Raw genomic sequence first — 23,165 nt, forward strand, 5'->3', positions numbered from 1 at the left:
AAGAAAAGGTTGCATAGTGCACCTTCAATCCCTGTTCGCACCGGACTAGTATAACCTGGGGACCTTGTAATAGTTGCCCAGGTCGTTTGTGATCTCAATCCTGTGTTTAATCCATGTTTCGTCTAATGCAGAGGCCATGCGAAAAAATGTGTCCAGTGCAAATCGGCATGATGGTGATTTGGGCTTGTATCTCTTTTTAAGCATCTGCTTTCTGTTTTCAGACAACTAAACGAGTAAGAAATGTGATTGTTGCTCACAGAAGTCAACAGCTGTGAGATCGGCTATTTTTACATGTACCTTAAAGTGATGACAGAGAAGGTTAGGACCAACAAAAGGTTGTCATATTATCAAGTACAGCCACAAAGCATCTATTGCTTGCATTTATAAAGTGCTTTTGAGAATATTTCAAAATATTAAGATCTATATTGTGTATTGCAATATAGCCTAAAGTATTGTAATATTATTCTACTCGATCTCAACCAGCATGTGTGCTGCAAGTTCAGGGAATATTCAATCTTCACAATTAAAAAGTAATTCCAAATGAAAAATGGTCTAACACTTGGCCAGAGAATGCACCTAATGAGCCAGAAACACAAGGACAGAGAGATCTCTCTGAGTCACTGCGGGTCTTCTTCTCCTAAGAAACAGGCTCAATTGGCATTTTTTTATAGATTTGAAATCAATGTAATGGACTGAGGAGTTCCTGAACACAGCTTAATTACTTTTTCAACACTGATCCTGAGGAGGAAACAGCAAATTGATTTCTACGGAGTGTCCTGAGGGGCTCACTGGACTCAAGTACGCTGGCCGAGCTCCTGAGGAGTAGTTAAATGTTCCTCTGCCCTCCACTTCTCTCGTCTTTCTCTTATGAGACTGAAAAATCAGTAAACTTCATTTTCAAACATCATGGGGCACGCCTCAACATAGAAATGAACTTTACTTGAGACACTGTCTGTGTTTTGTTGTAGAGCTATCCTCTATAACTGTAACTGAGCCCCGGCAGCAACAAGAGGAAAAGTGACCAGAAGTGAGCTATTTCAAATGAGTACTGGGAGACAAGAGGGTGTCACCAGTGTGAGAGTGTTGTACAAAGAAGAAGGGAGCCATGCAGGTTTTATATATAAGCACTGGTTAGAAGTTTACATCCCCCAGAACAAGATGCATTGGCAAAAGCAATTAAAGGAGAAAACCTTAGTATTACTAGGGAGCGATGATAACTTATGGTGTGCTCAGACCAAGCTAGACATCCCATAGGAATCCAATGATAAGAGGAGAATTCACGTCTTATCATTAACATTGACGCGTCGAGTGAGCATTCGCATGAGTTGAAAATATTGAACTCAAGCAAAATTTTCACTTGACGCTGTGTAGTGAAAGCCTATTGGCATTGATGTTCACACTGATGTCATGACGTTCACATCACCGATGTCCGGACATTGAACACGAACAACAATGAGAGAGAGGATAATCGCTAATCGTGGCCGTTTGCGGACACCCAGAGCTGTTCGATAACATATCTACTCGTACCAAGACAGGACAATTAAGAAGCTGCCGTGGAGGGAAGTGAGTGAGTAAGTAAGACTACCTGGTAAGTTTTGGAAATATGTCTCAGCACAGCATAGCTCTGATCGATCCGAACTCCATTCAGGGAACAAGCATTTTAAAATCTAGGTGCTGTATCGTAGGCAACTGGACTTGTTTCAGTTTGTTGAAGATGTTTCCCCTCTCGTCCAAGAGGCTTCTTCAGTTCTAACTAACTGGAGTGGAGTTGCAGGCTTTTAAACTCTGTGTGGGAGTGTCCTTACAGAGTCGTTAAGGACAGGTGTGAGCTCTGAGTTTCAGAGTCGTTAGGGCCACTTGTGGGTCGTTGGTCCAACCGGCCTTCATGTGGGTTGCTAAGGCTAGGTGAGCCCAGGTGTGAAAGGTTGTTAAGCTGTCTGGGGAGAGAACTCACTACAGCATTGTAGGTGGGTGATAATTAATGTCTCATGCCACCTCCTCTGTTCAAAGACGGTCGTTTCAGTTGGATGTAGATGGAACAACCGTCTTTGAACAGAGGAGGTGGCCTATAACCCACATGAAGGCCAGTTGGACCAACGACCCACAAGTGGCTCCAACGACTCTAAAACTCAGAGCTCACACATGTCCTTAACGACTCTGTAAGAACACACCCACACAGTTTAAAAGCCTACCAACTCCTCTCCAGTTAGTTAGAACTGAAGAAGCCTCTTGGATGAGAGCTAAAACGTCCAGTTGCCTACGATACAGCACCTCGATTTACCATGACCTGGATGACTGAGAACCTTCATCAACATGAAGCATTTTAAAAGTTGTCGATGTGGTTCACAGTTATTTTACACGAGTAGACGCAGCGCAAATATTTTCTTTGTGTTTGCTCTGAACGCTGCATTAAAGGTGCAACATGTAAGAATTGTCCACCTTACAAATTCATACTCAAAGCAAAGGTGGAGCAGCATATTACCAGAGTAACTTACTATAGCTGCCTTAGCTAGTTAGCTCAGTTAGCCGTGCAGTTAGCAGTTCCGACTGAGAGCTCAGGGACCAGCAAAGTGTTGATGTTCCTATGGCTGCTTTAACCGTTACAACTAACTAATACTAACTTTGAATCAGTTTGCCTTTTATCTCAAAATTAATAACATATATTTTCAGATAAGAATTTAAGGGGTTTGATAAAAAAAAATAATTATGGCAAAACTAAGGACTTATTCTATTTTTCTTGATAAATGACTTAAAACATATGAACATAACAAATGATGACATTTCCTAGCAACAGGACAGCTGGACACAGATATACTGTGTATTTAAAAGAAGAAATGATACAGATATTGAAGAAGAAAAGCTAATAAATACAGCAAAGAAAACTACTCCTTGTATCAATAAATATCCAGTGCCCTGAGGCTGACATTAATCTGTTAGTCTACCAACATTACATATGCAGTACATATGTACACTCAGAGCGGGACAGATAATCTATACACTACGTGGAAATATGGTGTGTTGAAAACTGTGTTGCTTCACAGTGGCCATTATTCTTCAGCCTACCTTCCATAGTCAGTGGAGCAGGTTTCCTTGATTACAGTGGCAGTAAAGCATCCTGGTTCGCCACAAGCAGCTGTGTGTTGTAGCTGAGCTGCCTGACGGAGCAGCCTCATTAGGCTACATTTCAAACTCTGTCAGTACTGACATTGCATAACTCAGAATAACGCGCACTGTGTCATGCAGTGATTTATGGTCATTGTTCTCCACTGTACCCTTGAGTGCTTTGTGCACTAAAACTTTTCTTTTTTGATGACTACATGAAAATAAACAGACACTGCCTGATGACTTTCTGTTCGTCTGTTTGAGGGTTTTTTCACTGATTTTCAGCCAAAACTGGTGGAGCAGGTGACGCTAGAGTACCCAGACAAACTGCCCAAAACTTTTCCTGTGGAGGGCCAAAACTAAAACTAAAGCAATCACCTATTATGTTGCTCTAATTAAGTAGTATTTTAGCTTTTATATAGTTAAATAACAACTAAATATTACATGTTTTAGTCACAATAATGCTTTATTTGAAAAAGCTGCTGCATGTTTAGTGTTGTAGTGATGATGGATATTGTACTCCTTCACTACAGCAACAGATTGCCTGCAAATAAGACATACTGCCTCAGAATTCCCATCTGTACAAAAGAAGTCTTCTTGCCGGCTTTGTTGGAAATGTCTCCTGTCTGTGTGCCACTGTCTCTGCGTCAACATGTTTTTCTTACCTCGCATGCCCCAAACTGACTTCTTTTGCAAAGCGTCAATTTCCACCATGCTGTGATTATGAGAAATAATTAATAGTACCTCACAAAAATAAAACAGCATGCGTAACTATTTATAATAAAAATGTTTGATATTCATTTTCAATGTTTTTAACTAGAAACAAATGTTGGGCCAAATCAAACATTGTGATGGACCAGCTCACACTAAGGGGCTGCTCTCGTCCAGAGTAGAGGCTCATTTATGCTACCTTTACATACGAAAAGATATACGTCCGTTTCATACAATATTAACATCAACATAACAGTCACTGCCCGCATACTTCCATGCTTTCTTCACGTTGGCATGGACATTTAGCAATACAACCACTAGAGGACGCAGCTCAGAGACAAATCGGTCTCGCCCGCACCTCCACTTTTCCTTCACCACCGTCCGACTCACATTTAATACCCGTCCAGTCTCCTTCCAGCTGCTCTGTAGTAACGAAGTAACATCAGACAGATGTTTAAAACCTCTCACCAACTCGCATAAGCTCTCCTCAAAAAGTTCCGCCATTTTTAAAACTTGTCCGGTGGTCATTTCTCGCTTGAACTATTAGCTGCACTGCCCCCCATGACTACTGGAGGTGCTGCTCCATTGGTCCCTATCTGTAAGCTTTCAGAAAACGTGCAGAAATATGGACAAAATAAACGCAGAGTATGGACAGAAGGCTCCATCCATATCTGACACTGAGCCATAAGAGACCCCGTCCACTGACAGACAACTCAAATTAAATTCTCCCATCTTGCCTTGCAGTTTAACTGTTCCGGTCATTTGAAAAATACTGCAGATATCTGTTACTGGTCAGGTTCTTTCCACAGAAAATAATATACGGGACCCTATATCTGTAGGATGTGGCTGTTGTGTCTCTTACCTTTGGATACTGTTGGATTGGAATGAGAACTCTTTCGGACAGCTTGATATTTTTATTGCTGATGATATCTAGGTATTTCTTCATGTCGCCATCTTTTCTCAATTCATCACCTTCACACTTTTCAATCTCTGCAGAAAAACAAAATAAAGAAAAAGAAGATAGTTTGTCAAAAAGCATCAGTCAACATCTTGAAGTGTCAGCTGCAGCATGACAACCACACGGCAACACGTCAGGCTGGGGAGACATTAGGATATGTTTAACTATGCATTGCATCACACGGTGAATATTTGGCTGATTAGTACGTCTCTCAGCTGTAAATGTGCTCACATTGCAAACTTAATGATATGAGATTATCCCGCTGACTCCTGATACCTCCCTTTACATCAGGCCCTGTAATCTCATGATCCAGTAATTCCAATCAAAATAACAACAGAGGCGAACAGTCACAGTCAGCTCGCTGTGAATCACTTCACTGCAAACTGAGCTCTAGTGGGCTGTCAGCAGTCTCTGACCCCCACACAGCACAGGACTCACGCAGAGAGGGGATTAAACGTTTTTAATGTCAAACGGTTGATATTATCGGGTAAAAGTCAATTGGGGTGCTGGAGATTAGATCTGTGAGCTCTCATATTAAGATCATATTTGCAGATCGTTGATTTCAATCAAACTGCAGATTTGCTCCTTCACATTTTTGCAAATCTCGTGCAAATTGGCCCAGTAGTCCTCTTGTGTGTCCCCGGCCTTAATGAAATAAGATGAGAGCTGAGAGGTGGTCAACCGTCCGGTTCAGCTTCACAGCACAGCCCCTCTCGACTGATGCATTTTATATCACTTGACCTCAAAACACTCGCTCTGATCTGTTGTTCAACCTCGCAGGGATCCTCCTCTGTCGCTAATTAATACTCAGTGGAATTACAACTATCGGTCTGCAACACACTTGCCGGACAACAAAAGACGTGGCTGAACAAGACCGAGGACGAGTCAGCGACCCCTCGTGAGCAGCTTTACAGAAACTCCAGAGGCTGTTTAGACTGGAGCACCCTTATCTGAGCTGTCAGCAGCCAGTGGACAAAGCTGTGAGGTTAAAAAAGACAGCTCAGGCTTTGAATTAATGTATTTCTCTCTTTTTGCAAATGTTCACGGAGAAAGGACAGAAATACATCCTCAAAAGTTGCCAAACCCACCTTAAAATCAATGTTAAACGTATCAGAATTTGACTTTCTTTATCTGTTTTTGTGGATAAAGTGTTGCAATTTAGCGAAGGTTCCTTCTGAGACTTTTCCTTGACGTGACCTTCTGCACATCCATAACTCCAGCTTAATGACGCCTCTGTTCCAGTCGGCTCCGATATTCTCTCATTACAGCTTCTTATGGTCAGCGGTTTCAGTTTTACACCATGAATTAAGGTCGTTTGTTTGATATTGCAATTGTCTGTGAAATCGCAAAGACCGTCCCCCAACAGTTTGAAATGCACCACTTTCTTCCAGCGTGACACAATCTCTCTGATTGTGCCTGATTGTCTGAGGCAGATCATTTAAATTGGAACATGCTGTCTCCCCCTTTTTTTTGCAGCTTCTCTCCAAGTTGACTCTCACCAAAGCCGCAAAAGTGACTAAGAATGAAAATGGGCGAGTGCCAATCAATATTTAAAAATGCCTTCTGGGTTATTAAGAAGCAGCACCAGATGGAAGAGCCTTAGCTGATATTTACTGGAGAAGAAGTTTGTTCATTGCTTTTTATGACCTCTTTCTCGAGGCACTGAAATCAGACACCATCATTTTATCAAATCATTTAGGCTTGTGTGAAAAGTACAAAGTTTACTTGCAATGTCTCACAATGAGGCTCTAATGGAAAGGACTGGATCAAGTGAACCCAGTGAACTCACACCGCCGCCGCCTGCCACTGGGTACAGACTGTGCCCAAAGCCTCTAGCTGAAATCACAGGAAACAGATTTAAAGACCCCTCCAACCTTTTATTCCCATCAATGCGGCTGATTCACACCTCCTTACGTGACACTTTCACACAAGACAGGCGCCCAAGGATAGCAGGAGATTCTAAAATGTGCCTTTTAAAAATAGTTAGGTGGCTTTCCTGAGGATATGAATCAATCACAACCCGTGGTGTGCAAACACAAAGAGGTTTGCTTCCTCTCCAGTACACAGGGTAGTGTATTGTGACAAACTGAAAACATAAATACAGTATATATATATAAAGAGGTGGGGCTGGTGGTGGAGCCCTGGGAATGACAAAGTCGGCCATTTGTTCCATTACTTGGTTCAGACTCAAGCAACTATTTGATGGAATGCCAGTAATTGTTACATTCATAGTCCCCAGAGGATGACCTCTTGACCTCTTTCGCCATCATCAGGTAAATTTCACTAGGTCCATTACTCTGGTTTATGACCAAACCTGAAAATTAAGACATTCCCATCAGCCTCAGCTGTACATTGTGTTTAGCGATAATGAGCAAATGTGAGCATGCTGACCTGATGGCCAACATGATCAACATTCCCTAAACATCAGACAGTTGTCAATGTTTGCATGCCAGCTTGATGCCAATTAGCTCAAAGCATTAGTGTCACTAAATACAGCAACAATGACCACAAAGTCAACATACACGAGAGGTTTAGGTTCAGCCAAATTACCGCGCCAGGTTCTTGTGAACTTTCACGGAGGAGCAATAGAAAGCGTCCTGACTGGAAACATCACAAACTGCCATTGCTCATGCACGGCCCAGGACAGGAAGGCTCAACAGCGGGTGATTAAAAACCGCCCAGACCATCTTTGGCATCCATCTATCGAGCATCAGTAAACACCCACCGCTGTGTCTGCTGCTGTGCCACCAGGCTACGGAGCAGTTTTTCTCCTCAAGCTGTGAGACTCCTGAGCTCATCCTCCACCATAAAGAAAACAGTTTTTCTTGAGTAGCATTAACGGACTACAGCTTGCATTTTGTCGTACAACCCTGTGCTGTAGGATGACAAATAAATGAACCTTGAACCTTGGATGGATGGGTCAACAAAACATTGGACTGCAACACGAGAGACTGCTGTTTGTTTTCTGTTTCATGTAGATAGTCATGGTTGGTTTATTTTAACAATGATCATGATCTTTCTCTAACCTTAACCCCAACCCTTGACGATGAAGCTCCCCTAACCCGAACAAACTGCAATCTTTACTAATCCTACAAGTCATTTGTGTGCCTAAACCAAACCAAACCTTAACTTTAGCACTGTCACATCATAAACCAGAGGTAATTTACAACAGTGAACATTTGGGAAGACACAGACTGATGTTTTGTTCCTGCTGACAGGGCTGTCAGATCAGAAAAACACACGAGTGTCGCTCTCCAGGGCATGGAAAAAACATTTTGTTGTTTAATCTTGAGAATTTGTTGTAGACTCTTTGTTTTCAGTTGAGAGGGTACATTTCCATGTGTATTTGTTACAGTCACACCATCAAATAAAGCTCATTTGGATTTGAAAGTGCTTTCTCGAGCTCATTGTGAAGTCCCACTACCCGCATTTGTTCCTCGAGATCTGCATGTGGGAGAGAATTTGTTTTGGGTTATGTCTTCAACGTGGGGTGTTTTAATTTCAAATGGGCATAGTGTTCATATCATTTGAATAAAGTAATGATGTTTTTATAGCCTGTGAAGATGATTATACTCTGGAACAGTGCATAATGGGAAACACCTATATCCTGGTCTGCAGCCTGCCAGTGAACTCAGAAGACGATTGTGTGTGTTAGAAAGAGAGACGGGGGAAACAGAGGGAAGAGGAGGAAAGTAAGCATACAATTTTTAGATCTGGAGAAGTGTTCACACTGGTATCATCGTTGTCAAATATGTGAGAGCGACGGGAGCCTAAAGATCAGAGGAGCAGGAATGTGCTTTGAAGGTCACTGGCTTCAGTCCTCACACAGGATGAAAAAAATCTCATCGGGGGGACTGAATGAGTAAAACACTCTCAGTGACTATTCTGGTGCTCTTGATCCTCTCTGTTGCGCTGCCCAAACTGCTTCAGCCGAGCCGCTCAGCAGCCAAGAGTGAAAAAAATGGTTTAGCTGGGCAGCAACCAGAAAAATGTGTGCAACTGTATGAGTTATAGGAGACAAGGCTCTGCTGCAAAATGCCCGATCAGCCTGCCATGGCTTAGGGGTAATTAAATCTGCTTTGGTCATTGTGCAGCAACACAGAGCATCAACACTGACTGAGCGACATTTTACCTATTTATAGATTTTAGATTTTAAGTTCATTTCAGAGATTTTTTGAAATATGGCTTTCAGCCACTAGTTGCCCTCAGTAAACCAGAAAACATTAGTATCAGCTGGGCAATATCATGATATTTTAAGGCAATGTCGCAAAACACAATATAAATATATATTGGAATCTGCTCAGAAGCATTTAATAAATACTAGGACAGGGAAACAATTTCAAATATCACAATATCTTTGATGAAATACTGCTAGAGTCTGAACACGTACAAGAACATTTGATCATATTACACTAATCCTAGCCTCACTGCATTGGCTCCAAATTCATATAAGATCAGACTTTAAGGTGCTGCTGATGACATACAAAACTGTATATGTCAGATCTCATTATACCATATATTCCACCTTGTGCATTACACTCTCAGAATTCAGGGCTCCTGATGGTTCCCAGGGTTAAAGAGAAGTCAGCTGGCTGCAGGGCTTTTTCCTATCGGGCCCCTTCCTCTGGAATAACCTCCCAGCTGACATCAGACAATCTGGCTCTACTGACGCCTTTAAATCTGAACTCAAAACATACTTCTTTGACTTAACCTTTAATCAGTCCTTGACTTCGATTGCTAGCTTCCTCAGTGGGTCGGTCTCAGTCTCAATGAGTCTCTTACCTGTAGTATTAGAATTCACATTGTCCTGTTTATTCTGATTAACATTGCATTTCTCTAACATGTGTCTTTGTTTTCTGTTCCCACAAGTTGCAAGCTGTGTCGCTCTCTCACTGTCCCCTCTCTATAGCTTCCTCCTCCTCCTCCTCCTCTCTTTTCATTCAGGCTCCCTCCTGATGGACCATTGCCCTGGGAACATTTACCTCTCCTGGCTCCTGCTGCCTCACATATTGACGGATCTGGATCATCATACCCTGAGCTTGGCCTTGATTTGATTTTGATTTTATTTGATCTCTTTTGGGGGGACGTCTTAACTAAGGGGGTCAACACTTGCCACATCATGACATCAAAATTCTAAGATTATATATAGTCTCATATCACAACAACAATATAATATTGTTATATGGCCCTAGTTGATACTAAACAGGATTTTCTTAATGAGCAGAACAAAAAAAAAATGTACATACATGTCATGAATACACATTGTGATGGATTGGACTTGGAATTCCACCTATCTAAAAGTCACTGGAAGCTCTAGTATACTTTGCTAAGAAGAAAATACCATCAATAAATGTTTGAGCTACTATCAGTGTAAAGAAGCATGTGTGCTGTTCAATAAGAGAAAAGGCGGACGGGAGCTTCATCATTTGTTGGAGTTAATATGTTTACTGCTCGGCTGTTTATCCTCACATCGTGGCTTTATTGGATTTCAGCTGTTGTTTGCCTTACAGTCCATGCTACTAAAGCATGCAGTTTGTTCTACTGCTGAAGTGGAGCTATTTGTAAAAATGTGTGTGCTTTCAACTCGAAGAAGATGTTGGTGAGATCAAATTGTCTCTTGCTAAACTGCTGGGGGGGTTTTGTTTTCTGATGGGTCAACAGAGAAACGTGGATCCAGAGAAAACTCACACACTCAAACAGACATCCAGTGATAAAACAGTCCACTGTAATGAATCCAATCAAAATTCATTTCTTCCAACACTGGTTTGATTAATCCCCACACCGTCGAGCTGTCACGCCACACGGGGATTTGATGAGATAAAACAGAGCATGAAGATGAAGCTCATCACACCCAACAGAGCAGACTGTCCTGGGATCTGACATGTGCTCTGTGTAGACAAATAAAGCACACAGTAAGCAACCTTCCCATTTTTTATTTTTTTTTGTTTTGACTCTGCTCACCTTTTATTTTGCAAAGCTGGCTAAAAGGCTAGAAAACCCTGAATAACCTGCAAAGTGATGGATGAGCAGAAAAGGGAAACTGCAAATAGGAAATTGCTAGAAAACACATGTTTGGACTCTCAACTTGTAATTTGGGCTGTTTGTGTTACAACAGCACTTATCCACCTGTTTGTTTTAAGCTTTCAATAAAACCCCTAAAAACCTCTTAAAGGAGACCTACTGTGTTTTTTTTCCCCTTTACATCAGTGTTTTATATAGGTTCCTGTGCATGAAAAATATCTAAAAGTTAAAAAGGCCAAAGTCCACACCAAAGAAGCTCCTCTCTCCCACAGAAAACGCTGCTCCTCGAACGCCTCATCGCTAGTCTCGCCTTTAATTCTGTGACTTGCGTCGCCATGTAATTTGCATAATTTGTGCCTAGCAGCTAGTTTGGCACATGAGAATTAATTTAGCGTCGCTGCTCAGTTGTTGTTAGCGGTGCTGGGTCAGGCGTGTGTGAGCTGACCAATCAGAGGAGACACTGTATTCGGGAGGGGTGGCCTTAAAGACTCATGAGCTCAAACTGAGCATTTTCAGACAGAGGGGGAATGCAGTGCTTATTGGTGTTTCTAAAGCATGTAAACCTGTTCTAGTATTAACCCAAAATATGGACCTGAAAATAAGCATAATATTGCCACTTGTCCCCTCTAAAATAACCGAATATTGTGAGTTTAGAGTCATGATGTTTTTGGTTTATATCAAAACAACAATCCCAATTGTGGTGACTCAATACTGAATTGAGTGATTACTGCTTTATATGCTTGATTGCACTGTAGGCATTTAAAGCAATTGCAGTAACCAAAATGCAAAGGCTTTGTTGAGTGCTGCCATTAGCCTCTAGACAGCTAAATTATTCATTGATTTCTTCTACCTGAATTGTATATGTACAATAATGACTTCACAAAGGCAGCAAAAATGAATGGGTAAAATAATTTGGCAATAACTGATTGCTTGTTCACATCAGAGAGCGAAGTAATAGCACTCCGCCTAGCGGGGTAGATCTGCAGTACCAGACATGCATTCAGCTTTGTCTTTTGTCACTGTGGACTGATGAATCTAAAGGCACGGGGGCTGGTAATATGTTTGGCCACATGACGTTTATGTGCTTTTTAACTGAGCGGCACCGAGGCAAATTGCATTTAGCCGCTGACACGTTGATAAAAGTATTACATCTCCAATCTAATTATAATGCCATCTTCAAATTCTCTGCTGAACGTGCGATGGAAAGCGAAGTGTAAAAGTAATTACTATTCGAGCAAATTACATATAAAAAAAGTGGGCAAATCATACACATTTTAATCATGATGGAGTTTCAATAATCATCTATTCATTAGAACTACTTACAAGCCAGGAAGGATGGAAAACATCCAACAAAACCCCATCAATTTATTTTCATATAAGTGTGACTTTAATATACATATACAGCTGCAATTTGAGAAATATGCTTTAAATAGGTCCCATATTATGAAAAACACGTTTTCTCTGGTCTCTACATATAGAAACTGGTCCTCCCTGAGTCTACAAACTCCCAGAATGAGGAAAGCAACGTCTGCATGGTCTCTGCAGCCCACCCGCTGGTAAAACAGGGCTCCTACAGGCTGTTCAGATTCAGCTCCTGTCCTTACGTAACGACAGGAGTGATTTGCATAGGCTGGGCTCCTCTGTGCGAAAACACTCCCCCCTCTCCCCGGAGATATCCGGGGGGGGGGTAACGAGGGTCAGTACAAAGCTGGCTTTGCCTCGACACTGACCCTCGTAAAAGGATCAGTCCCAACCATACGGGACCCAGCAACTGCACCCGAGCCACAGGTAAGTGTCGCCACGTTTTGATAGTATTTACAGTTGCCTACGAGTATGGTGAAGTCAGCTTGAAATTGGCTAACTAGTTAGCTCCGCTTTGGTCCGCTTTGCAGTGGCGTTTGAAGCGAGTTTAATGTTAATAATATTACGAGGGAGCTCGAGGTTGTCACAGTAAAAAGTCTGGAAACGTGCAGACTGGAGACAGAGACTATGCAAACAGTGTCCAAGAGTTTGGAGACTGTGTTGGAGACAAACACAGCTTTCGCTAGCTGTTTTTAGATGTTACCTGTTGCAGGTCAGTGGGGGACTGGAGCCGGGTGGTTGTGTTAGGGAGAGGGGAGTCTCTCATGTAATGGTGGACAACACACAAATTCCTGAGTGTTGGCTTATTAAGCTTATACAACCAATTGAAGTGAAATTGATGAAAAACAGTATAATATGGGACCTTTAATATATATGAAGATACATGACATGCTATCACTGGTTTGAATACAGTGTAGTGTTTGTAATATATGTGCAAATGTATGACTGTTATACACATATTTTAATAGCACTCCCAACATGTATATGACCTGTAGGTGTATATTGTATATTTGCACTGTATCTACAATATGTGCATGTAACTGTACTGGTGAAGAGTGCATGTCCTATATGTTTGTATACATTTTGTCAGATGTTTTCATTGCATTTGGAGCCATTGGTTTGTTAAGGAGGGAAGTCTATAAGTCTGCCGTGGTTTGGGTCATTTCCTGTCTTTGTCTTTTTCCCACCTTCTTCCTGTTCATCCGTGTTTCATTAGTTACTTAGAATTAGTTAATAACTTCTCATTTCTCTTAATTGCATCCTCGTTTACCTCACTTGCTTATTTTAATTGTATCTTAGTCCCTTCCACAAGGGATTTGTGGAGAGGCACGAGGAAACGAGGTAATATGTTTTAAGAGAAACGAGTCGTCCTTTCCTCTGCAGCGTCACGTGAAGCAACGTCCATTTCTGATGATGGCTGCAGCTGATCAAAGATGGATCAGCTGTCAGTCGAGAGATTTACATAATCAATAAAGTTAAACTGATAGTGCCGCGTGCGTAATTGTGCACAGCTCTTTTAATGGAGAGATGCATTTATATTGTTTCTTATCGCGCATGTAATGTAATTTTCCCTTATTAATGGGATGTATTATTTAACCGACCAGCAGCCCATCTGATTTTAATCACAATATTTATTTTCATGACCTGGACCACCCAATCTATGGATCTTCTGCAGTGTCCATGGAGAGACCCTCGCATCACTACCGTGATTAAACTAAACGTCTCTTTGCACTTTATAGTGTAATCAGTTCAGACATTTACATGATTGAAGTTATAGGGAATATAGTTTAGGCCTACACTTTGAAATTAGACTGCAATTATCCTCATGACTGCATTACTTTAACTGCTGTGCCCTAGATTATCACCAATCCTCCACCAAGTTTGAATATCTTTAAAGCGGACGGCAAACACTTTTCCTGGATGATCACTTTTTTCCCAAAGGCTGATCTCTGGAAAAACTCTAACAGCTGTATCTGCATCTGCTTTGCTGTCTGGTTTTGTGGTTTGAGCGAGTTCAGTTCCTGTTTCATCCCTGCAATTTTATCACTCACTGGACCTATTAGTCGGGATATGATGCTTTTCGTGCCAACGAAGCTTCTGTTGTACACTTTAAACTTCCTTTGGAGTTTTCTTGTGAACCCACAACCTTAAAGTTCAAACTGCGCCTGCGATTTTCTGTCTGTTACCTATTTAACAAACACCTGCACATAAATAACAAGCTGCAGTCTGTATTTATACTGTGCACTGTGTCTGCTCAGAGGCACAGGAACCATTTAATCTGGCAGAATGCGTTTATATTATTTATTCATCATTTGCCTCTCTATTCATTGATATTCAGATTGTGAAATCATAATTTAATTACCCAGAATGTGATTATGGTGTCTTCTGAAAACTATTTTTAAGCTAAATGTTTAAGGGGAAATTGAAATGATGTAACATGTCTAACCCAACATTTGAGAATGATCAGTGTGCAAAACAGGACCATGAAAAGAAAAAAGTTTCTAATAAATGGAGAAAGTTGTTTGTGGTTTCAGTCAGGATGACACATTTTGACTCGGTGGTGAATCAGAAAACAAACAAGAGATACACTTGAGTTTAATCTGCTATCTGTCAGATCGGCTGCAGTGTTCAATCAATAACTGATATCCACTAAGGGGGCGCGTCAGCCGGTAAAAAGACTTCCATGAAGGTTGCTCTCATGTGTCCTCGCTCATCGCTCCTCAGAGATCGCTCCTCGAGTCCTTGATCATCGCAGCACAAATAAGAGCTTTGGGACGGCCTGCAAGATGGCAGACAGGAACGACTTCCAATTCAAGCGAGGAGCGAGGAAACAACAAATAATAGGAATGAGATGCACCCCTTGTCTGTTCCTTCACTTGTCTGTTTGTCTGTTTTGCTCCTGGTGTCATTGTGTTTGCTCCTCATGTTTTCTGCCCTTGTGGTATTTTTGCAATCCTGCTTGTGTTCCCCGAGCTTCACCCTGGTTTGTACTCAGTTTTGTAAATCCCTTAAGTTTTGTTGGACTTGCCCCAGCCTGTTTTTGTCAGTTTTGTTGCCTGACTTCACTTTTGTGCACTACAGGTTTCATTAAAGCTCACTTTTTTGATTTTCTACCTGCCTGATCTTTTAATATCCAATTGCAAAGACAGCATGGATCATCCGTTTTTAACTTAAGTCGTGTGTTCAACCCAATCTGCAGAAAAATATTTATTTACAAGAATATTGGCACTTTACATTATTTTACGTTCAACTTTCAGTTTTATCTCGTGATAATGCTGTGCTTATGGTCTGGTGAGGTTAAGGCACAAAAACCACTTGGTAAGGTTTAGGAAAATATCATGTTTTGGCTTAAAATACCTGTTTTGTCACCACAAAGACAGCTGGAAATCGATCCTGAGGTCTCCGTAAAAATCTCCAGTGCTTTCACACTTACAAACTACTACAATCCCCTCTGCCTCTCGATATGACAGTCAGGTCATAAACATCTGTGGTCAACGAGATATGACAGATTTTGTTGAAATGTCAATATAAAACGGAGCCTGTGACATGCACAGATGTGAACGTATCAGTGGTTTGCACTAACATTAGCTGCCAATATTATATCCTGGCGTCTGGGCTGCTGTGTTAGATGCCAGTTCAGCATGAATGAGACAAATCTGCAATGATTAACCATCTGATTGATCGATGTACATCTCTTTCTTTCAGTCCTGACTGTGTTCACTTTGCATCCTGCTCCCTGTAGCACTTTTGTGTAGATATAATCACTGGTATGTTGGATGAAACAGCACATTAGCCTCTATCAGCATGTACTGATTTTAAAAAATCATCCGCACTAACATCCTGTGTGGAGGTGTGATGGCTGTAGCTGGCAGACACCTCAGTGCTGTCACTTACAAGTGGATTGAAAGTGATTTAGCGAACACATTCCAGTTTTACCAGAGTATGGGAGAGGACTTGTATCATTTGCATCATAAAGACAGTAATTCAGCTTCTGTCCTTAACACCTGACGGCACAGTTCATCTTGCACTTTCCCCAGATTTTTGTCTCTTTTTGCTCTATCTCTTAACTTCACTGTTATATGCGAACATTCAAGAGGTGCAGTAACATAATCTGATATCTATTGTCTGAGTGCAGCGGCTCATCCACTCATTTCTGTCGCCTGAAATGTTCGCGACCTTGGAATTTAATCTTATTCGACCCATGCACTCATTGTAAGTCGCTCTTGATAAGAGTGTCGGCTAAATGCCGAAAATGTAATGCAATGTCTCACTTTCCCGAAATGTAATTTTTGTGTCCTTTTGATAGGTCATACCACATGGGGTGGTGTTTATCTGTCGCTGTGAGCCGGGTCACTGCTGGATACCGAGCCATAATGGAGACACTGAAAATGTGTGCAACAATTTATTAAACAAGAGAGAAAGAGAGAGATTAAATGAGAATCAATTCTTTGAGCGAGAACTCCGCACTGTGGTGAAGCATTACCAAAATCAATTGTGAGAATGTAACACATGTCTTTTTAATAGAAGTTATATTTTGTGACTAAGATGAGTCTTTGTTTTGCGTGCTCCTATAATTGATTGTATTCAGCCGCATGCAAAAAGCCGTGACCCTTTTTGCAATAAAAGTCTCATATTCGGAGTATAGAGTAAGATTTATATCTCCTTAACAGTTACACATTGAGGCTCACCATCTCAGTCTGTAATAATTACCGGTCTCCATTAATAGCTGACTGAAACTAGGGCTAAACAGTTGCACAGGTTCATGTTTTGTCTGATTAGTTGTAATTAAAGTCTACAGGTCACTGCCCAGTATGTGGCCAGTGCTCGCATTTCAAAGACTGAAATTGATTGAGCATTTTAATCAGCCTACAGTTTGTCCCACAGACTTTACTCTTACATATGCAATGTTTGCAAGCAGAAACTGACTAACACTGTTATTAACAGCTGATTTCTTTACCGCTTTCTTACCATATCTATTTCTGTGTGCACACATGAGAACCACTGAGCAAGCCCACTGAGGCAATGTGATGGGCTATATAAATAGAAATGATTTGATTTAAACCACAAGAAAGTACAGCTCAGTGCTCCAGTGAAAACTTGAAACTAAATACAAGGAGATATTAAAGGAGACCTCTTGTGTTTTTTTCATCTCCTTCAGTGTTTTATAGGTTCTTGTGCATGTAAAAAACCTTTAAAGTGGGGCATCCGTTAGCTCAGTTGATAGAGCAGGCATCCCATGTACCGAGCCCTGTCCTCGCTGCAGCGGCCCAGGGCTCGAGTCCGACCTGCGGCCCTCTGCTTTGTGTCATCCTCCCTCTCTCTCATCCTGTTTCCTCTGAACTGTCCTGTCAATAAAGCCATAAATACCAAAAAATACTTAAGGAAAAAAGAAAGTCCACACCAATGGAAGCTCCTCTCTCCAACCGAAAACACTGCTCCTGAAACGGCTCGTCAGTAGTCCCACCTTTAATTCCGTGACTTTGTGATGTCACGAGGTGACACATTTGCATTATTAAGTTTGGCACATAAGAATTGATTTACCACAGCTGCTCTGTTGTCGTTAGCGGTACTGGGTCAGGCGTGTGTGAGCTGACCAATCAGAGGAGACAGATGAGTATTCAGGAGGGGGGCTTAATGAGACAAGAGCTAAAACTGAGCGTTTTAGACAGACAGGGAATACAGTGCTGCAGCACTGGATAGTATGAGGGAAATGATGTGTTTTTTGAGCATTAAAGCAAGTAAACCTATTCTAGTGACCCCAAATAAAATGATTAACCTGAAAATGAGCATAATATGTCTCCTTTAAAGTACAAAACTCAAAAACGCTGTGGATTACAGGGTGTTGTGAGCTCAGATAATGTGGCATTTCACATTTTAAGACGCACATAATATTATGTTTAACTTGTCATGATTCATGGTGTTGGTCCTCCTCCATATCTATACTCATCTTTTATTCAGAGACAAATCTCATGCAGATCTGCTTGTATTGTCACTGTGCCAAGCAGCACAGCAAGGTATTTGAGATATCATAGGCCCTGTCAAAATGCTTACTGACAATGTAAACTAGATGCGGTGTTTGTTCCAAAAATGTGCAGAAATGTCCCCATTATCCTAAAAATGGAAACACAGCACATGTTCTTCTCCCTGTCCATCAAACGTGTCACTCCCGCCTCCCAGTGTGCTTTTCTTTTATCAGGGATCCCAGTGGTTTCCATGGCAAGATGGCGCTACATGGGGTGTAGGCGAGCCTTGCAAAGGAAACCACAGGGCGCCATTGAAGGCTTCCATTTCTTGAATCTGAGTTCAACCCACTTTTGAAAATAATGACGCTATTTTTTCGTCAAAGCAGTCAAATTTAAGAGCAACACATAAAGGAACTGGCTTTTGTCTGTCAATCTGAGCCAACATTAGGCTCATGCTTCACTGAAATAAGATGACTTTATTCAGGTTTTGGCGGAAACTGGGACGACTGGTTGACAACTAATATCCAAAGTGTAGTACATGTTGTATTTATTGTATAGAATACAAAGTTATTCCATCAATCTTCACTTTTTTATTACTTCTCTCAATATTAAAGAAAACACAAAGCTCACACTTGACTCTGAGAGAGATTTATCCCCACCCACCCGCTGGAAGAGCTTTGTCCCAAACAGCTTTAAATCTGCTCAAAGAAAGACAAATTACTTCGGAGGCAACATCATTTGCACAGATAAGTAATTCATTTCATAAATACGCCGCTGTTAACTGAGACCATGGTAAATCCATGTTCTGCTGTTCATTGTGCATGATGTGAATAATGCAGGATTACATGCTTTTTCTTTTCAGTGATGAATAGCTGTGAATCTATAAATCTGTACACACACTTTATCCTGCTGTCCACTGATATGCACGATTCTGCATTATCCATGGGCCGAGACTGACAAAAATGATAACAACTGAGGGGAAATTATGAACATTATTTCACAGGCTGCCCACGGCTGACTGTATTGAACATTTTCAGAGTTGACACTAGGAGCTGAACTGACAGTTTAATATACTGATTGTAAACGATTGCTTATGACGCATTTTCTGTTGACCTTGCAAACTGGATTCTTTTCAGGGAAATAGATGCTATTCTAGTGTAACGTATTATGATGTTTTGCTGTGTATTGTATTATTGTGTGCAGTACTATGCTGTATTGTAGTAGTAATATTGTATATTATAGGGAACTGCAAGGGTATCTGTGATTAATTCACAAACACTGCTTTAACTGAATGACATAAACATAAATTAACAAAAATATTTTTAAATGACTGAATCCATAACCTCATTTTATCATGCTAACTGTTGTTCACTGGGGCGAACACGATAAAGACAAGACTTTTTAATGTATCCTGGCTATGTGAGTCAGTCTTGACTAAATTTGGCAAAGTGCACTGGGTGACAGATGATCCCATCTGCATCATAGTTAGCGACAAGAGCGGGACTGTCAGGTGTCTCATCAACACATTTCAAAAGGGAGAGCTCAAGGGGCAGAGGCACCGAGGTTATTAATCTAACACACAGCCTGACTTCACTTCTTTTAACAAATAAGTCGAAAACAGTTGGAAAAAAAAAACATTTCAGCAAGATCGTGGCTTTTAAGGTTGGCACATAATTAATGACTTAAATCGATGGGGTCAGATGTTGCCTTAAAATGACCAATCTCATGATAATAATCAGAATTATCATTGATGAGGTTATGTTTTTTAATTGAAAATGACAGATTAATATATAAAAGTCAATGTTTACATCAAAGGGGCTCGGTGGGACTTATGTCAGCAGACTCCATTTCTAAACTAATGTTAGCTGATGTTGCTCTCTGATAATGGAATGGAGAGATTCACTGAGGCGAGGCACTCAAGCTAGCATAAGGTCTCAATCCTTTGGACTGTTGCCGAAAATACAACCAGAGTCCTTCACTGAGAAATCCACAGTCCAGCAGTATTAAACAACTTAAACAAATCATCCCCAGGCTGGTATAGGCAACCGAAAGAGACGGGGAAGGTCTCATTTTTTCCTGTCATGTTACAATCTGCTCACATATGGCAGATAAAAAAGTGATTAATACATGCAGAGCCCCTTTAAGTTTCACTGAACTGAGATTTTTCTGTACAGTCCACATATGAAAGCATGTTTTTTTTTTATTTGCTCATTTTACACATGATATACAATGTTTACATACAAGGACGCAGCACCAAGTGTTTTCCTGTGTGTTTTCTCGTGCCTCTGTATATAATCTAAGAAGTGAACTGTAAGTCTATGTGGGCTGAACACTTCTGGGTCTATAAAGCTAGAAGAAAAATATACTGTTTCATACATTCACCATAGGAATAGACAAACTATCGGCCTGGCCAATTATCAGGGCCGATATTGAGCATTTTTCCAATTATCTGCATCTGTGATTTTTCGTATCCGAAATACATTTAAAAATGTGCTGCTTTGGCTCATATGCAGCATGTTTTCTCTATCTGTAGTCACCACTCTGTGGTCTTACTCAATGTCCCGCCTACAACACTATCTAATTAGTCACACATGACAAGTAGGGGTGGGACAATAATTATTTTATTGCAGATCGTGATAAAACGCAACAAGTTGATTGTGGCTCACCTAGCAACCCACATGAAGGCCCGTTAGGTCAACGACTGAAAACCTTTATCAGCAAGTTGATTGTGGTGAATTTCCATTATCAGGAAAATCGAGAATCCAGTAAATCATGAATATCCTCACATGAATGACTTGAAAAAGCTATACAGCTTTCTGATGTACAGTCCTATAGTGGTTTTCTGATTTGTTTTAAATTGCCTAAGCCCTGCACCGTGGCTGAGGGCATGGCTAATTGTAGCCCCCACAAAAACAAGTTAAACGGGATGCGTGTAAATACTACGGATTCCAAAGAAAAGAATGTCCGGATGAAGAGGTTACCACCATTTATTTATCCTTACTTTGCTCAGGAGGACCTAAAGATTTATGATTACTTATTTAAGATTCTTTGTTTGTTTTTCACTAATAAAAGATGTGTGTCTTACTGGTGATGCAATAAAATAAATTGTGATTCCAGAAGGTTTTGGTGCAATTTTAAGAGTTATTAAAAATATCAATAAATATTTCATTGATTATCAGGATAATATTGGGAATTTCAAGTGTGTTAAACAGGGTAATAGGGAAATGTTCATATTGGCCCATGCTTAGTCACAGTGAATAGCCTATTAACACTGAATAATCTGAATCTGCAAAGTAACTAAAATGACCAAATAACCAAATACTACTACAAATACAAAACCCTACTTCCCTTCCATCACTGGTAATTTTTAATTTTTACACTAAGATTTTTATTTTTACTGCAAAAATGTATATCATTTCCATATATTGGTTAGTGGTCTCATTAATTACTAATAATCTCTATCTGTATCAGCCGATGGTCGATCCCCAATTCAAACAGCCTTTAAGTGCTATTTTCACCAGAGCCCACTGTCTCTGGCGAAATGCAAAAGTTACATCTGTAGAGCAGGTGAGCTGAGCTGAGTTCTTGTGTTTGCTTTACGGTGATAAGTTCCTATCAAAAGTGACACATTCTCAGCAGCATGTGAATGAGACCAAGGCTACCTGCAGTATGAAAGAGTACTTGATATGCTGCAGGCTGAGTCTGATTATACTGCCCTGTTAGACATACCGTTACATTAAGTCAGAGGAGAGACTGTGGAACATCTGTCTCAGTGGCATCAAGTCCCTTCTATGACCTTGATGACGGTTATCAGTTACTGTAAGTGGTGATGGGTGAAGGTACTTTACAATATCAGACTGATGATGACATTTGGTCTGTGTACACACGTTTTCTTCAAGAAAACTCGAGATGGTTTGCAGAAGTCTTTTCTGACAGCATGCAGCTTGTTTCTGGTCCCATAATCACAATATAACATTGCCAAATTTGATATGAAACAGTCTTTGCAGGAGATCCTGATCTAACTCCATGCTGAATAGGCAGTCGATGGCAATACACCGAACATATCTGAATAGTAGCAGCACAGTTTAAATCCAGTCATTATACAATTAAAGCAATTGGGTGCCATTCCAGGTGCCATGTGCCAGCTAACTTGACCTTGGAGGTCAGCTGGTTAGAATAAGAGGTGAAAACTCTCTGACTTCACACCGACTTCACTTTCTGTCTCTGCGCTTGTGGTGGAAAAAGTTCAGCACTGGAGCCAAACAGCAGCTTTCTACCATCTAACACACAACAAATTCACTGCAATCAAGCAAACACTAAAAGAGCCAAGGGCAGTGTGTTCAAATAATCTCACATCGGGGCCACTGCACTTCCCCTAAATGCAATGCAATGGTGCTCTCATTTGCAGAGAACCCGGCGGATGCTGCTCATAAACAAGTGCGCAAAGAAGAGTAGATAAAAAAAATAAAATAAAATAACAATACCTGATTTACCTTCTGCAAGCAGGCGCACCGCATGCACAAAGGAGGGGTCCAGGCTGTTTTTCTCGGCCACCAGTTCAGGTAAGTGCTTATCTGGATGCATTATTACACACAGCGGACCTCTTCACCGGCCGTGCAGGTGAGGCGACGGGAGGAGTGCTGCGCGTCGGAATGCAACTGTAAACCTTCCCGCTCCTGCTTCTTTTTCTCTCTTCAGTTTACCAGTCTTTAAAAGCACCACAAGCAAAAAAAAGAGAAAAGCCCAGAAAATATATATATATACATATATAAAAAGATAACGTCTCCGAGATGCTCGACAGCAGGATGTTGAGGTGTGATTCAGAGGTGTGAGTCCATCTCCGCCACCGCTGCCTGCTGCCTCTCCTCGGCACTCCGCCAGACTCTCAGACTCGCTGGGTCTGCAGAGCGCGCTGCTCCCCGCCCCTCAGCAACATTATTGGCCATATTCAGGGACTGGCTGCTGCTGGAAAACAAAGACGCTCCCCGCTGAGCGCATACCAATTGGGTGATGATCTCGGAGGGGGAAACGGATAAAAGAAAGTTTGA

General features: G+C 41.1%; 1 protein-coding gene across 1 annotated transcript in view; it reads right to left on the minus strand.

Moving 5' to 3' along the window:
* Positions 1-22,701, minus strand: part of khdrbs2 (KH domain containing, RNA binding, signal transduction associated 2) — a 72,860-nt gene extending 50,159 nt beyond the window's left edge. Inside the window, exons 1-2 of the mRNA XM_073482657.1 lie at positions 22,611-22,701; positions 4,676-4,803 (exon numbers count right to left, since the gene is read on the minus strand). Coding sequence (XP_073338758.1) covers positions 4,676-4,803; positions 22,611-22,701 — 219 coding nt within the window. The remainder of the gene's footprint in view (positions 1-4,675; positions 4,804-22,610) is intronic.
* Positions 22,702-23,165: the final 464 nt, after the last annotated feature.

The sequence above is a fragment of the Pagrus major genome, chromosome 15 (assembly GCF_040436345.1).
Source record: "Pagrus major chromosome 15, Pma_NU_1.0".
Lineage (NCBI taxonomy): Eukaryota > Metazoa > Chordata > Actinopteri > Spariformes > Sparidae > Pagrus > Pagrus major.